At 45.8% G+C, this 16,463-nt stretch overlaps 1 protein-coding gene across 1 annotated transcript; it reads right to left on the bottom strand.

The window, feature by feature from the left end:
- Positions 1-14,637: 14,637 nt before the first annotated feature.
- LOC119327823 (translation initiation factor IF-2-like) lies at positions 14,638-16,191 on the bottom strand. Its single transcript, XM_037600908.1, has one exon. It carries the CDS (start codon positions 16,067-16,069, stop codon positions 14,774-14,776), a length of 1,296 nt encoding a protein of 431 aa, XP_037456805.1. The 5' UTR covers positions 16,070-16,191; the 3' UTR covers positions 14,638-14,773.
- Between the last annotated feature and the right edge of the window lie 272 nt (positions 16,192-16,463).

The raw sequence follows: 16,463 nt of genomic DNA, 5'->3' as shown, positions 1-16,463 counted from the left end.
GATGTCTCTTACTGATTTACTGTTATCGTTTTGGGGTTATGCTTTAGAGACGGCTGCATTCACGTTAAATAGGACACCATCGAAATTCGTTGAGACGACGCCTTATGAACTGTGGTTTGGCAAGAAACCAAAGTTGTCATTTCTAAAAGTTTAGGGATGTGATGCTTATGTGAAAAAGCTTCAACCTGATAAGCTCGAATCCAAATCGGAGAAATGTGTCTTCATAGGATACCCAAAGGAGACTGTTGGGTACACCTTCTATCACAGATCCGAAGGCAAGACTTTTATTGCTAAATTCGGAGTTTTTCTAGAGAAGGAGTTTCTCTCGAAAGAAGTGAGTGGGAGAAAAGTAGAACTTGATGAGGTAACTGTACCTACTCCCTTATTGGAAAGTAGTACATCACAGAAACCGGTTTCTGTGACACCTACACCAATTAGTGAGGAAGCTAATGATATTGATCATGAAACTTCAGATCAAGTTACTACCGAACCTCGTAGATCAACCAGAGTAAGATCCGCACCAGAGTGGTACGGTAATCCTGTTCTAGAAGTCATGCTACTAGATCATGATGAACCTACGAACTATGAAGAAGCGATGGTGAGCCTAGATTCCGCAAAATGGCTAGAAGCCATGAAATCTGAGATGGGATCCATGTATGAGAACAAAGTGTGGACTTCGGTTGACTTGCCCGATGATCGACAAGCAATTGAGAATAAATGGATCTTCAAGAAGAAGACTGACGCTGATGGTAATGTTACTGTCTATAAAGCTTGACTTGTTGCAAAAGGTTTTCGACAAGTTCAAGGGATTGACTACGATGACACCTTCTCACCCGTAGCGATGATTAAGTCTGTCCGAATCATGTTAGCAATTGCCGCATTTTATGATTATGAAATTTGGCAAATGGATGTCAAAACTGCATTCATGAATGGATTTCTAGAAGAAGAGTTGTATATGATGCAACCAGAAGGTTTTGTCGATCCAAAGGGAGCTAACAAAGTGTGCAAGCTCCAGCGATCCATTTATGGACTGGTGCAAGCCTCTCGGAGTTGGAATAAACGCTTTGATAATGTGATCAAAGCATTTGGTTTTGTACAGACTTTTGGAGAAGCCTGTATCTACAAGAAAGTGAGTGGGAGCTCTGTAGCATTTCTAATATTATACGTGGATGACATATTATTGATTGGAAATGATATAGAATTTCTGGATAACATAAAGGGATACTTGAATAAGAGTTTTTCAATGAAAGAGCTCGGTGAAGCTGCTTACATATTGGGCATTAAGATCTATAGAGATAGATCAAGACGCTTAATTGGACTTTCACAAAGCACATACCTTGACAAGGTTTTGAAGAAGTTCAAAATGGATCAAGCAAAGAAAGGGTTCTTGCCTGTGTTACAAGGTGTGAAGTTGAGTAAGACTCAATGTCCGACCACCGCAGAAGATAGAGAGAAAATGAAAGATGTTCCCTATGCTTCAGCCATAGGCTCTATCATGTATGCAATGCTGTGTACCAGACCTGATGTGTGCCTTGCTATAAGTCTAGCAGGGAGGTACCAAAGTAATCCAGGAGTGGATCACTGGACAACGGTCAAGAACATCCTAAAATACCTGAAAAGGACTAAGGATATGTTTCTCGTATATGGAGGTGACAAAGAGCTCATCGTAAATGGTTATGTTGATGCAAGCTTTGACACTGATCCGGACGATTCTAAATCGCAAACCGGATACGTATTTTTACTGAACGGTGGAGCTGTCAGTTGGTGCAGTTCTAAACAAAGCATCATGGCGGGATCTACATGTGAAGCAGAGTACATAGCTGCTTCGGAAGCAGCAAATGAAGGAGTCTGGATGAAGGAGTTCATATCCGATCTAGGTGTCATACCTAGTGCATCGGGTCCAATGAAAATCTTTTGTGACAATACTGGTGCAATTGCCTTGGCAAAGGAATCCATATTTCACAAGAGAACCAAGCACATCAAGAGACGCTTCAATTCCATTCGGGATTTAATCCAAGTGGGAGACATAGAAATTTGCAAGATACATACGGATCTGAATGTTGCAGACCCACTGACTAAGCCTCTTCCACGAGCAAAACATGATCAACACCAAGGCTCCATGGGTGTTAGAATCATTACTGTGTAATCTAGATTATTGACTCTAGTGCAAGTGAGAGACTGAAGGAAATATGCCCTAGAGGCAATAATAAAGTTATTATTTATTTCCTTATATCATGATAAATGTTTATTACTCATGCTAGAATTGTATTAACCGGAAACATAATACATGTGTGAATACATAGACAAACATAGTGTCACTAGTATGCCTCTACTTGACTAGCTCGTTGATCAAAGATGGTTATGTTTCCTAACCATAGACATGAGTTGTCATTTGATTAACGGGATCACATCATTAGGAGAATGATGTGATTGACTTGACCCATTTTGTTAGCTTAGCACTTGATCGTTTAGTTTGTTGTTATTGCTTTCTTCATGACTTATACATGTTCCTATGACTATGAGATTATGCAACTCCCGTTTACCGGAGGAACACTTTGTGTGCTACCAAACATCACAACGTAACTGGGTGATTATAAAGGTGCTCTACAGGTGTCTTCGAAGGTACTTGTTGGGTTGGCGTATTTCGAGATTAGGATTTGTCACTCCGATTGTCGGAGAGGTATCTCTGGGCCCTCTCGGTAATGCACATCACATAAGCCTTGCAAGCATTGCAACTAATAAATTAGTTGCGGGATGATGTATTACGGAACGAGTAAAGAGACTTGCCGGTAACGAGATTGAACTAGGTATTGAGATACCGATGATCAAATCTCGGGCAAGTAACATACCGATGACAAAGGGAATAACATATGTTGTTATGCGGTCTGACCGATAAAAGATCTTCGTAGAATATGTAGGAACCAATATGAGCATCCAGGTTCCGCTATTGGTTATTGACCGGAGACGTGTCTCGGTCATGTCTACATTGTTCTTGAACCCGTAGGGTCCGCACGCTTAACGTTACGATGATAGTTTCATTATGAGTTTATATATTTTGATGTACCGAAGGTTGTTCGGAGTTCCGGATGTGAACACGGACATAACGAGGAGTCTCGAAATAGTCGAGACATAAAGATTGATATATTGGACGACTATATTCGGACACAGGAATGGTTCTGGGAGTTACCGGATATAAAACGGAGTACCGGGGGTTACCGGAACCCCCCCCCCCACAGGTTAATGGGCCTCATGGGCCCAAAGTGGAGCAGAGGAGGGGCGGCCAGGGCAGGCTGCGCGCCCCCTCCCCCTCTAGTCCAAATTGGACAAGGAGGAAGGGGTGGCGCCCCCCTTTCCTTTCTCTCCTCTCTCCCTTCCTTCCCCCTCTCCTAGTTGGACAAGGAAAGGAGGGAGTCCTACTCCCGGTAGGAGTAGGACTCCTCCCTGGCGCGCCTCCTCCTGGCCGGCTGCCCCTCCCCCTTGCTCCTTTATATACGGGGGCAGGGGGCACCTCTAGACACAACAATTGATCCTTGAGATCTATTAGCCGTGTGCGGTGCCCTCCTCCACCATAATCCTCGATAATATTGTAGCGGTGCTTAGGCGAAGCCCTGCGACGGTAGAACATCAAGATCGTCACCAAGCCGTCGTGCTGACAGAACTCTTCCCCGACATTCTGCTGGATCGGAGTCCGGGGATCGTCATCGAGCTGAACGTGTGCTAGAACTCGGAGGTGCCGTAGTTTCGGTGCTTGATCAGTCGGGCCGTGAAGACGTAAGACTACATCAACTGCATTGTGCTAACACTTCCGCTTCCGGTCTACGAGGGTACGTAGTCAACACTCTCCCCTCTCGTTGCTATGCATCACCATGATCTTGCGTGTGCATAGGAATTTTTTTGAAATTACTACGTTCCCCAACAGTGGCATCCGAGCCTAGGTTTTATGCGTTGATGTTGTGCACGAGTAGACACAAGTGAGTTGTGGGCGATATAAGTCATACTGCTTACCAGCATGTCATACTTTGGTTCGGCGGTATTGTTGGATGAAGCGGCCCAGACCGACATTACGCGTATGCTTACGCGAGATTGGTTCTACCGACGTGCTTTGCACACAGGTGGATGGCGGGTGTCAGTTTCTCCAACTTTAGTTGAACCAAGTGTGGCTACGCCCGGTCCTTGCGAAGGTTAAAACAGCACCAACTTGACAAACTATCGGTGTGGTTTTGATGCGTAGGTAAGAACGGTTCTTGCTAAGCCCGTAGCAGCCACGTCAAACTTGCAACAACAAAGTAGAGGACGTCTAACTTGTTTTTGCAGGGCATGTTGTGATGTGATATGGTCAAGACATGATGCTTAATTTTATTGTATGAGATGATCATGTTTTGTAACCGAGTTATCGGCAACTGGCAGGAGCCATATGGTTGTCGCTTTATTGTAAGCAGTGCAATTGCGATGTAATGCTTTACTTTATCACTAAGCGGTAGTGATAGTCGTGGAAGCATAAGATTGGCGAGATGACAACGATGCTACGATGGTGATCAAGGTGTCGCGTCGGTGACGATGGTTATCATGACGATGCTTCGAAGATGGAGATCACAAGCACAAGATGATGATGGCCATATCATATCACTTATATTGATTGCATGTGATGTTTATCTTTTATGCATCTTATCTTGCTTTGATTGACGGTAGCATTATAAGATGATCCCTCACTAAATTATCATAGTATAAGTGTTCTCCCTGAGTATGCACCATTGCGAAAGTTCTTCGTGCTGAGACACCACGTGATGATCGGGTGTGATAGGCTCTATGTTCAAATACAACGGGTGCAAAACAGTTGCACGCGCGGAATACTCAGGTTTAACTTGACGAGCCTAGCATATAACAGATATGGCCTCGGAACGAGCGTGAATCATATAGTAGATATGATCAACATATTGATGTTCACCATTGATACTACTCCATCTCACATGATGATCGGACATGGTTTAGTTGATTTGGATCACGTGATCACTTAGAGGATTAGAGGGATATCTTTCTAAGTGGGAGTTCTTAAGTAATATGATTAATTGAACTTAAATTTATCATGAACTTAGAACCTGATAGTATCTTGCTTGTCTATGTTTGATTGTAGATAGATGGCTCGTGTTGTTGTTCCATTGAATTTTAATGCATTCCTTGAGAAAACAAAGTTGAAAGATGATGGTAGCAATTACACGGACTGGGTCCGTAACTTGAGGATTATCCTCATTGATGCATAGAAGAATTATGTCCTAGAAGCACCGCTAAGTGCCAAGCCTGCTGCAGGAGCAACACCAGATGTTATGAATGTCTGGCAGAGCAAAGCTGATGACTACTCGATAGTTCAGTGTGCCATGCTTTACGGCTTAGAACCGGGTCTTCAACGACGTTTTGAACGTCATGGAGCATATGAGATGTTCCAGGAGTTGAAGTTAATATTTTAAGCAAATGCCTGGATTGAGAGATATGAAGTCTCCAATAAGTTCTATAGCTACAAGATGGAGGAGAATAGTTCTGTCAGTGAACATATACTCAAAATGTCTGGGTATCATAATCACTTGACTCAACTGGGGGTTAATCTTCCTGTTGATAGTGTCATTGGCAGAGTTCTTCAATCACTGCCACTAAGCTACAAAAGCTTCATGATGAACTATAATATGCAAGGGATGAATAAGACTATTCCTGAGCTCTTCGCAATGCTAAAAGCCGCGGAGGTAGAAATCAAGAAGGAGCATCAAGTGTTGATGATTAATAAGACCACCAGTTTCAAGAAAAAGGGCAAAGGGAAGAAGAAAGGGAACTTCAAGAAGAACAGCAAACAAGTTGCTGCTCAGGAGAAGAAACCCAAGTCTGGACCTAAGCCTGAGACTGAGTGCTTCTACTGCAAGCAGACTGGTCACTGGAAGCGGAACTGCCCCAAGTATTTGGCGGATAAGAAGGATGGCAAAGTGAACAAAGGTATATGTGATATACAGGTTATTGATGTGTACCTTACTAATGCTCGCAGTAGCACCTGGGTATTTGATACTGGTTCTGTTGCTAACATTTGCAACTCGAAACAGGGGCTATGGATTAAGCGAAGATTGGCTAAGGATGAGGTGACGATGCACATGGGAAATGGTTCCAAAGTCGATGTGATCGCGGTCGGCACGCTACCTCTACATCTACCTTCGGGATTAGTATTAGACCTAAATAATTGTTATTTGGTGCCAGCGTTGAGCATGAACATTATATCTGGATCTTGTTTGATGCGAGACGGTTATTCATTTAAATCAGAGAATAATGGTTGTTCTATTTATATGAGTAATATCTTTTATGGTCATGCACCCTTGAAGAGTGGTCTATTTTTGATGAATCTCGATAGTAGTGATACACGTGTTCATAATGTTGAAATCAAAAGATGCAGAGTTGATAATGATAGTGCAACTTATTTGTGGCACTGCCGTTTAGGTCATATCGGTGTAAAGCGCATGAAGAAACTCCATACTGATGGACTTTTGGAACCACTTGATTATGAATCACTTGGTACTTGCGAACCGTGCCTCATGGGTAAGATGACTAAAACACCATTCTCCAGTACTATGGAGAGAGCAACAGATTTGTTAGAAATCATACATACAGATATATGTGGTCCAATGAATGTTGAGGCTCGTGGTGGATATCGTTATTTTCTCACCTTCACAGATGATTTAAGCAGATATGGGTATATCTACTTAATGAAACATAAGTCTGAAACATTTGAAAAGTTCAAAGAATTTTAGAGTGAAGTTGAAAATCATCGTAACAAGAAAATAAAGTTTCTACGATATGATCGTGGAGGAGAATATTTGAGTTACGAGTTTGGTCTACATTTGAAACAATGCGGAATAGTTTCACAACTCACGCCACCCGAAACACCACAGCATAATGGTGTGTCCGAACGTCGTAATCATACTTTATTAGATATGGTGCGATCTATGATGTCTCTTACTGATTTACTGTTATCGTTTTGGGGTTATGCTTTAGAGACGGCTGCATTCACGTTAAATAGGACACCATCGAAATTCGTTGAGACGACGCCTTATGAACTGTGGTTTGGCAAGAAACCAAAGTTGTCATTTCTAAAAGTTTAGGGCTGTGATGCTTATGTGAAAAAGCTTCAACCTGATAAGCTCGAACCCAAATCGGAGAAATGTGTCTTCATAGGATACCCAAAGGAGACTGTTGGGTACACCTTCTATCACAGATCCGAAGGCAAGACTTTTATTGCTAAATTCGGAGTTTTTCTAGAGGAGTTTCTCTCGAAAGAAGTGAGTGGGAGAAAAGTAGAACTTGATGAGGTAACTGTACCTACTCCCTTATTGGAAAGTAGTACATCACAGAAACCGGTTTCTGTGACACCTACACCAATTAGTGAGGAAGCTAATGATATTGATCATGAAACTTCAAATCAAGTTACTACCGAACCTCGTAGATCAACCAGAGTAAGATCCGCACCAGAGTGGTACGGTAATCCTGTTCTAGAAGTCATGCTACTAGATCATGATGAACCTACGAACTATGAAGAAGCGATGGTGAGCCTAGATTCCGCAAAATGGCTAGAAGCCATGAAATCTGAGATGGGATCCATGTATGAGAACAAAGTGTGGACTTCGGTTGACTTGCCCGATGATCGACAAGCAATTGAGAATAAATGGATCTTCAAGAAGAAGACTGACGCTGATGGTAATGTTATTGTCTATAAAGCTTGACTTGTTGCAAAAGGTTTTCGACAAGTTCAAGGGATTGACTACGATGAGACCTTCTCACCCGTAGCGATGATTAAGTCTGTCCGAATCATGTTAGCAATTGCCGCATTTTATGATTATGAAATTTGGCAAATGGATGTCAAAACTGCATTCATGAATGGATTTCTAGAAGAAGAGTTGTATATGATGCAACCAGAAGGTTTTGTCGATCCAAAGGGAGCTAACAAAGTGTGCAAGCTCCAGCGATCCATTTATGGACTGGTGCAAGCCTCTCGGAGTTGGAATAAACGCTTTGATAGTGTGATCAAAGCATTTGGTTTTGTACAGACTTTTGGAGAAGCCTGTATTTACAAGAAAGTGAGTGGGAGCTCTGTAGCATTTCTAATATTATACGTGGATGACATATTATTGATTGGAAATGATATAGAATTTCTGGATAACATAAAGGGATACTTGAATAAGAGTTTTTCAATGAAAGAGCTCGGTGAAGCTGCTTACATATTGGGCATTAAGATCTATAGAGATAGATCAAGACGCTTAATTGGACTTTCACAAAGCACATACCTTGACAAGGTTTTGAAGAAGTTCAAAATGGATCAAGCAAAGAAAGGGTTCTTGCCTGTGTTACAAGGTGTGAAGTTGAGTAAGACTCAATGTCCGACCACCGCAGAAGATAGAGAGAAAATGAAAGATGTTCCCTATGCTTCAGCCATAGGCTCTATCATGTATGCAATGATGTGTACCAAACCTGATGTGTGCCTTGCTATAAGTCTAGCAGGGAGGTACCAAAGTAATCCAGGAGTGGATCACTGGACAACGGTCAAGAACATCCTAAAATACCTGAAAAGGACTAAGGATATGTTTCTCGTATATGGAGGTGACAAAGAGCTCATCGTAAATGGTTACGTTGATGCAAGCTTTGACACTGATCCGGACGATTCTAAATCGCAAACCGGATACGTATTTTTACTGAACGGTGGAGCTGTCAGTTGGTGCAGTTCTAAACAAAGCGTCGTGGCGGGATCTACATGTGAAGCAGAGTACATAGCTGCTTCGGAAGCAGCAAATGAAGGAGTCTGAATGAAGGAGTTCATATCCGATCTAGGTGTCATACCTAGTGCATCGGGTCCAATGAAAATCTTTTGTGACAATACTGGTGCAATTGCCTTGGCAAAGGAATCCAGATTTCACAAGAGAACCAAGCACATCAAGAGATGCTTCAATTCCATTCGGGATTTAATCCAAGTGGGAGACATAGAAATTTGCAAGATACATACGGATCTGAATGTTGCAGACCCGCTGACTAAGCCTCTTCCACGAGCAAAACATGATCAACACCAAGGCTCCATGGGTGTTAGAATCATTACTGTGTAATCTAGATTATTGACTCTAGTGCAAGTGAGAGACTGAAGGAAATATGCCCTAGAGGCAATAATAAAGTTATTATTTATTTCCTTATATCATGATAAATGTTTATTACTCATGCTAGAATTGTATTAACCGGAAACATAATACATGTGTGAATACATAGACAAACATAGTGTCACTAGTATGCCTCTACTTGACTAGCTCGTTGATCAAAGATGGTTATGTTTCCTAACCATAGACATGAGTTGTCATTTGATTAACGGGATCACATCATTAGGAGAATGATGTGATTGACTTGACCCATTTTGTTAGCTTAGCACTTGATCGTTTAGTTTGTTGTTATTGCTTTCTTCATGACTTATACATGTTCCTATGACTATGAGATTATGCAACTCCCGTTTACCGGAGGAACACTTTGTGTGCTACCAAACATCACAACGTAACTGGGTGATTATAAAGGTGCTCTACAGGTGTCTTCGAAGGTACTTGTTGGGTTGGCGTATTTCGAGATTAGGATTTGTCACTCCGATTGTCGGAGAGGTATCTCTGGGCCCTCTCGGTAATGCACATCACATAAGCCTTGCAAGCATTGCAACTAATAAATTAGTTGCGGGATGATGTATTACGGAACGAGTAAAGAGACTTGCCGGTAACGAGATTGAACTAGGTATTGAGATACCGATGATCAAATCTCGGGCAAGTAACATACCGATGACAAAGGGAACAACATATGTTGTTATGCGGTCTGACCGATAAAAGATCTTCGTAGAATATGTAGGAACCAATATGAGCATCCAGGTTCCGCTATTGGTTATTGACCGGAGATGTGTCTCGGTCATGTCTACATTGTTCTTGAACCCGTAGGGTCCGCACGCTTAACGTTACGATGATAGTTTCATTATGAGTTTATATATTTTGATGTACCGAAGGTTGTTCGGAGTTCCGGATGTGAACACGGACATAACGAGGAGTCTCGAAATAGTCGAGACATAAAGATTGATATATTGGACGACTATATTTGGACACAGGAATGGTTCTGGGAGTTACCGGGGGTTACCGGAACCCCCCCCAGGTTAATGGGCCTCATGGGCCCAAAGTGGAGCAGAGGAGGGGCGGCCAGGGCAGGCTGCGCGCCCCCTCCCCCTCTAGTCCAAATTGGACAAGGAGGGAGGGGCGGCGCCCCCCTTTCCTTTCTCTCCTCTCTCCCTTCCTTCCCCCTCTCCTAGTTGGACAAGGAAAGGAGGGAGTCCTACTCCCGGTAGGAGTAGGACTCCTCCCTGGCGCGCCTCCTCCTGGCCGGCTGCCCCTCCCCCTTGCTCCTTTATATACGGGGGCAGGGGGCACCTCTAGACACAACAATTGATCCTTGAGATCTATTAGCCGTGTGCGGTGCCCTCCTCCACCATAATCCTCGATAATATTGTAGCGGTGCTTAGGCGAAGCCCTGCGACGGTAGAACATCAAGATCGTCACCACGCCATCGTGCTGACAAAACTCTTCCCCGACATTCTGCTGGATCGGAGTCCGGGGATCGTCATCAAGCTGAACGTGTGCTAGAACTCGGAGGTGTCGTAGTTTCGGTGCTTGATCGGTCGGGCCGTGAAGACGTACGACTACATCAACCGTGTTGTGCTAACGCTTCCGCTTCCGGTCTACGAGGGTACGTAGACAACACTCTCCCCTCTCATTGCTATGCATCACCATGGTCTTGCGTGTGCGTAAGAATTTTTTTGAAATTACTACGTTCCCCAACATTATCGGCATATCGGAAGATATCTTGAACAGTGACTAAAAGTAAATAGGAAAGAAGATGAAATTATTTTTCTTGTCATGAGAAAAAGGTGCCAAAGGTGATCACATTCCGACTTGATCACATGCGGTTTTGCAAAACAAAAGGAGCTAAAGGTGATTAGTTAACACTGCACACAAAATATATGTTCTTCCGAAAAACTAGATAAAAAAGGTTGACGATGCCAACTTGATATTATGTTAGTTGTGCAACTACAAAATGCAGAGGATGCCAACTAAAATAGTTACTCTTGTGCAACTAGAAAGGTTGAGGATGTTAACTAGTTAGATGCTATTGTGTAACTAGAAAATGCTCAGGATGCCAACTAATTAAATACTCCTGTGCAACTAGAAAGGCTGAGCGTGCCAAGTCATTAGATACTCTTGGGTAACCCTCAAAAATTTGAAGATGGGACTAAAAAAATAGTTACTCTTGTGCAACTAGAAAGGTTGAGGATGTCAATTACTTGGATAATGTTTGTGCAAGTAGAAATGCTGAGGATGCCAACTAATTGAATACTCTTGTGTAACTATAAATATTGAGGATGCCAATTAATTAGATACTCGAAAAGAAATATTCAGCACTTGCATGACCAATCAAAAATTGCACATTCAGGTTTCAGGCTTCTAGAAGAAATGTTGAGGGTGTCAACGCAGCTACAAAAAGACTAAGGATGTCAACTAGTTGGATGGTATTGTGCAACTAGAAATGCTGAGGATGCCAACTAATTAGGTACTCTTGTGCAACTAGAAAAGTATGAGGATGTCAGCTCATTTAGATACTCTCTGGGACACGTCATCATCCTCTCCATCCCCGCCATTATCAGTGCCACATGGTTGCTGCTTAGCACCCCGTTTTGAGTCCCGCCGAGAGGTCCTATTTGGAGAACCCTACAATGAACAAAAAAGATTGAACTACTGAGAGGGTGAAAGAGAAGAGCATAATAAATGGTCATAGGATAAAAGAAAATGGAAATATGAACCTTTGTTTCACTGCCAGGCACCTCTCCTTCACCAACCAATCTGTCTCTGCGAAACAGAAAAAGAACAAACATATTTGTCAAATTAACAAAATTGCCACCCAGAAACAGTTATACTACTTGGTTGGCAAGTCAATCAAAACAACTTGGATAAGAGGACCTGCCTAGTTGCAAAAAAAGGCTACGAAATGCCTTTGTATCACCGTGTGATCCACATCGTTTGCATGCTCAGTGTGCAACTAAAAAAATAGCAGCCATAGAAAGACTACCCTGGTTGAATTAAAATAAAAGTTGCATATGATTTGCTGCCTAGTTGTACAAAAAAAACTGCCAGCCAAAAACAAAAAATTCCATCAAAAACAAAAGGTTAGGTTGGCTATTTTTAACATGAAGTTGGCGAGTTCAATATAACAGGTTGCACAAGGGAAGCTGCCCCGGTTGCACAAGGGAAGCTGCCCCGGTTGCACAAATGGCTAAAAAACATTCACACAAAATCTGCGAAAACTTCTAAATAACTAACCCTAAGACCCCTAACGTTGCAACATCAGACAAGGATGTCACGTGTTGATACTGCCCAGTTTTTGGTGGACATGCATGGAGTGGCGGTTCATAGTACAACTCCAAATAAGACACTACAATCACAACTGAAAAGAACGTATGAATAAAAATATGTTGCTTTGGTGCAAGTCTGGTAACAAAAATGTTTCAGTGCTCGGACGTCCTGTGGCGGAGACGTTATCTAGCCAACATAGTATCACTACATTATGCAACTTCTCAATGGTCGTATCCAACTGAGAACTACTATGTGTGCAACTACAACTACTGTGGATACCAACAAAAATGTGACTAGCAAAAAAAGGATAAACTTAAGCAAAATCATCATCTAGCCAACTTAGTATGGCTGTGTTGTGCAATTTTGCAATGATCGTGTCCAACTTAGACTACAACCATGACCAACTTAGTACAAATGTGTTCTATCAAAACTACCAAAGCCCTCCCACCTTGCTCCTCCCCTAAACAAAATTCCGGTGACTCGGAACTCGCTGGAATCACTCTCACACGTTAGCACACACTGAGAAAAAGAGCAACACAGAGCACCTGCGGGGAGGTATGCTTCTCACTTTCTCATCTCCAGCTCAATACAACACTGCATCCAGCTCCAGAGCCAATCCATCGATCACATTTCGCTCACTGTGACGATGTGCATTCTCCTGGATACTAATCCTCAATATTCTATCCACACTATTGTCAATCCCGGTTTGATTGCTGTCACAATGTGCATGCTCCTTGACACCTAGCTCCACTTTGATATTCCTGCTCTGCCTGACCTGATAATGTTGCACCAAGACCTCCTCCGGCATGCACCTGACATAGAAACGGGTTAATGAGAAGATCAAGAAGATGGCTGGTGTACAAAACCTCAAAACACTGCAATGAGGTTCAAAACAGTGTATTCTCTGTTAAGCTGAACTGATTTGGGTTTTCAGGTTCCGAATTTTACCACTAGCATTAAACTGAAGAACAGCAGCATCAAAACCAATACTTTCCATATCAAGGTTCAGTGTGGATTTTTTTTACTTACGAAATGATTTCCCCCCATCAAACAACTAGGTTCAGGAAAAGCTTCTAGCCTCTGTGCAGACTGGTATATACAACAACTCTTACTGATTGTCTATAATAATCCTACAATAGTTCAGACTATTTCCATGTCCTAACTGAAAATGATTTAGCGAAAGTTTCAGTAAACTGTTCTTCAGACTAGTACAGTAGTTTCGAACACTGTTTTCCAAGCACAAGGAGATTAACACTGACTCAACTGCAAACAACACTGCTATGCACATGATTTTATACACACGATTTGTGGACGACGCTAAAATTACGGTGTATGATGCATGGCAGCAGCATTGGTGCATCGTTGGATATGATTGTCGGCTGTATGTCATGCGTGCAGTTTCGGCTGCACATCAGTTTGGAACTGCAGATATGAGGAGAAGAGTAGGGAGTTTAAGGCCTCGATCTGACCAGGCGTCCCGGGCGTGACGACGATGATGTGGAAGAGCGGGCAACAAAGTGAGCACTGGGAAGCATCCATGTCTCGGCCACCCCCAAATGCCTCCCCGCGCGCGAACCCAGTAGCCTCCACATGCGCGTGCGCCCTGTAGAAGACCTCCCGGAAGACACGGAGCTCGATGAGCGGACTGTGGAATGCGGCGGCGCCGCCGGCGTCAGCCGTCCTGGCAGCAACGTCCTCGCCGAAGGTGAACCAGATGGTGTCGAGACGGAGCGAGATTCGATCCCCGCGGCTGTAGCGCACGCACCTAGGGCTCCCTCGAAGCCAAGGCATGCTGGCCGGCCGCGGGGGAGAAGGAGGGATCGCCGGCGTCCTCGCCGAAGATGAACTGGATGGAGTCGATCGAGTCGGGGCGAGATCCGAGCCCCGCGGTTGTGGCCCGCGCTTCTAGGGCTCCCTCGGCATGCGGGCGGTTGTCGGGGGAGCGAGGGAGAAGGAGGGCTCGCCGGGGTCGCTGCGGCGGCGGCGGCCGCCTCGCCTCGGCTTGGTGGAGAGAGTGAGCGAGCGGAGGGAAAGAAGGAACCAGAGCCGCTGTGAGCGAGCGGAAGAAAGGGTTGTCGGCTAGCGCGGCCGCTCGTTTCCACCAGATGGTGCGCGTGCACTTTTAAGATTTTAGGATATAATTTGGATATTTTTAATATAGACTATATATGGATTGAAATGAATGAACAAATGCGTTAAAATGTGTCTGCATACATTTGATTCACAAAATAATTAGAACATCTTGTATATGAACAGAGTAGCATTTATTATGGGTGTATTTCATAGTACGGGTATCATGCAAACACACAATGCAATTGCAAGCATCACACAAATGCTATCTACCTAGCTAGAACCGGAGCAAAGTCTGACTTGTGCAGGCTTCTCCTCCTGAAAAAATCTCCGAATTTGCGTAGAACGGACCTCTTCTTGTGCTTCATGGCATGCTCCAAGCCGCCGTACTGTCTTCCGCCATCCAAGTGGTCGAACTCGTAGTCGTAATCGTCCATGGCCGCCGCCGCCGCCGCGGACCTCAGCTCCGCGATGTTGCTGACGGACGCGAACATCCGGTCCTTCCGGCCCGCGGCCATCACCGCCCTGCCGGAGTCCAGGAACGCCGCCGCACCGAGCTTCCCCTCCGCGTCGGTTCTCCACTTCTCCAGTAGCAACCCCGCTGCTGCCTTCTCTCCGCCGCCGGCGCCTCCATCGGCGGCGGCGGCGGCCGCCTTTTGGGTTGCCGCCGTGAGCTGGTTGCTTAGATCCACGGCACGCCCCTGCGCGGCAGCCTCGCTGGCCTTGAGCGACTCGTTCTCCAGCCTCAGGGACTCCATGGCGCGCTCGTTCTCGGCGATGGCGTCGCGGAGCTTGGTGTTCTCGCCGCCCGCGAACTCGAGCGACTCGTTGGCCGCGTTGGCCTCCTCCACCGCTCGCTCCAGCGCGCGCCGCAGGCCGCCGTTCTCGTGGCCGACCGCCCGGTGCAGCTCGGCGAGCCCGGCGCTCTCGCGCCGGGCGCCGTCGGCGTCCTCCTCCGCCGCGTGGGCGCGCCCGAGCAGTGCCTTCTCCCTGGCGCGCCACGCGGCCGCGGCCTCCTTCCACTCGGACATGGCGCCGTCGAGCTGCTCCGTCGTCGACCGCAGGTCCGCCTCGGCGGCGCGCAGCAGGCCCTCGAGGCGGCCGGCCTCGGCGTCGGCGCGCTCCAGCTCGGCCTGCGCGTCGGACAGCCACGCCTTCACCTGCTTGGCCTCCGAGGTGACCGCGGAGAGCGCGGCGGCGAGGTCGTCGGCCGCCGTCCGGCTCCTCTCCTCGGCGGCCAGCGCCGACCGGAGCCTGGCCCTCAGCCCGCTGATCTCCTCGTCGACGCCGCCGAACATGAGGTCCATGACGCTCCACTGCCCCTGCGCGGGGCCGGCCTCGAGCTTGGCCTCCTGGAGCGCCACCTTGGCCTGCTCCAGCTCCTTGGTCCGGTGGATCAGGCACTCCAGCATCCTCGCCTCCGTCTGCTTCGCCACCGCCACCTCTCGCTCCAGGAGCCGCGCCCGCGCCGACGACGGCGACGACGCCTCGCCCTGATCGCTGTCTTGCTTCTCCAGCTCCGTCGCCATGTCGCCGCCGCTGCTGGCACGCTGCAGTGAGCCCATATATAGGTCGTGGCTTCCGAACTGGAAGCCGGAGGAGTCGTCGGATCGATCGGAATGCTCGCCGGCCCGGTTACAAACTTGCTCCGGGAAAGCGGTCTAGAGAACGCGAGATTTACAGTGGATCACGCTAGACAAAATGAGCTTACGTACCCGTGTCACTCGTAGACACGGAGCATGCGTAATTCGCTCGGGACGTGGAGCGGGTGGAAAAAGAAAGAGACGGCGCGCTTGATCTGGACCGTCGCGTGCGATCCCACGCGAATTTACAATGCCAACCGCGCGTGATCCAACGGAGGATGTGACGGGTGCCACTACGATCTACTACGTAGGTGTCTACTGCCCGCACAGTGCTGCTAGTTCATTGCACTTTGGATCGACTTTTATACTACCATAA

The sequence above is a fragment of the Triticum dicoccoides genome, chromosome 7A (assembly GCF_002162155.2).
Source record: "Triticum dicoccoides isolate Atlit2015 ecotype Zavitan chromosome 7A, WEW_v2.0, whole genome shotgun sequence".
NCBI classification, from domain to species: Eukaryota; Viridiplantae; Streptophyta; class Magnoliopsida; order Poales; family Poaceae; genus Triticum; species Triticum dicoccoides.
This window is presented reverse-complemented; position numbering and strand designations above follow the sequence as displayed.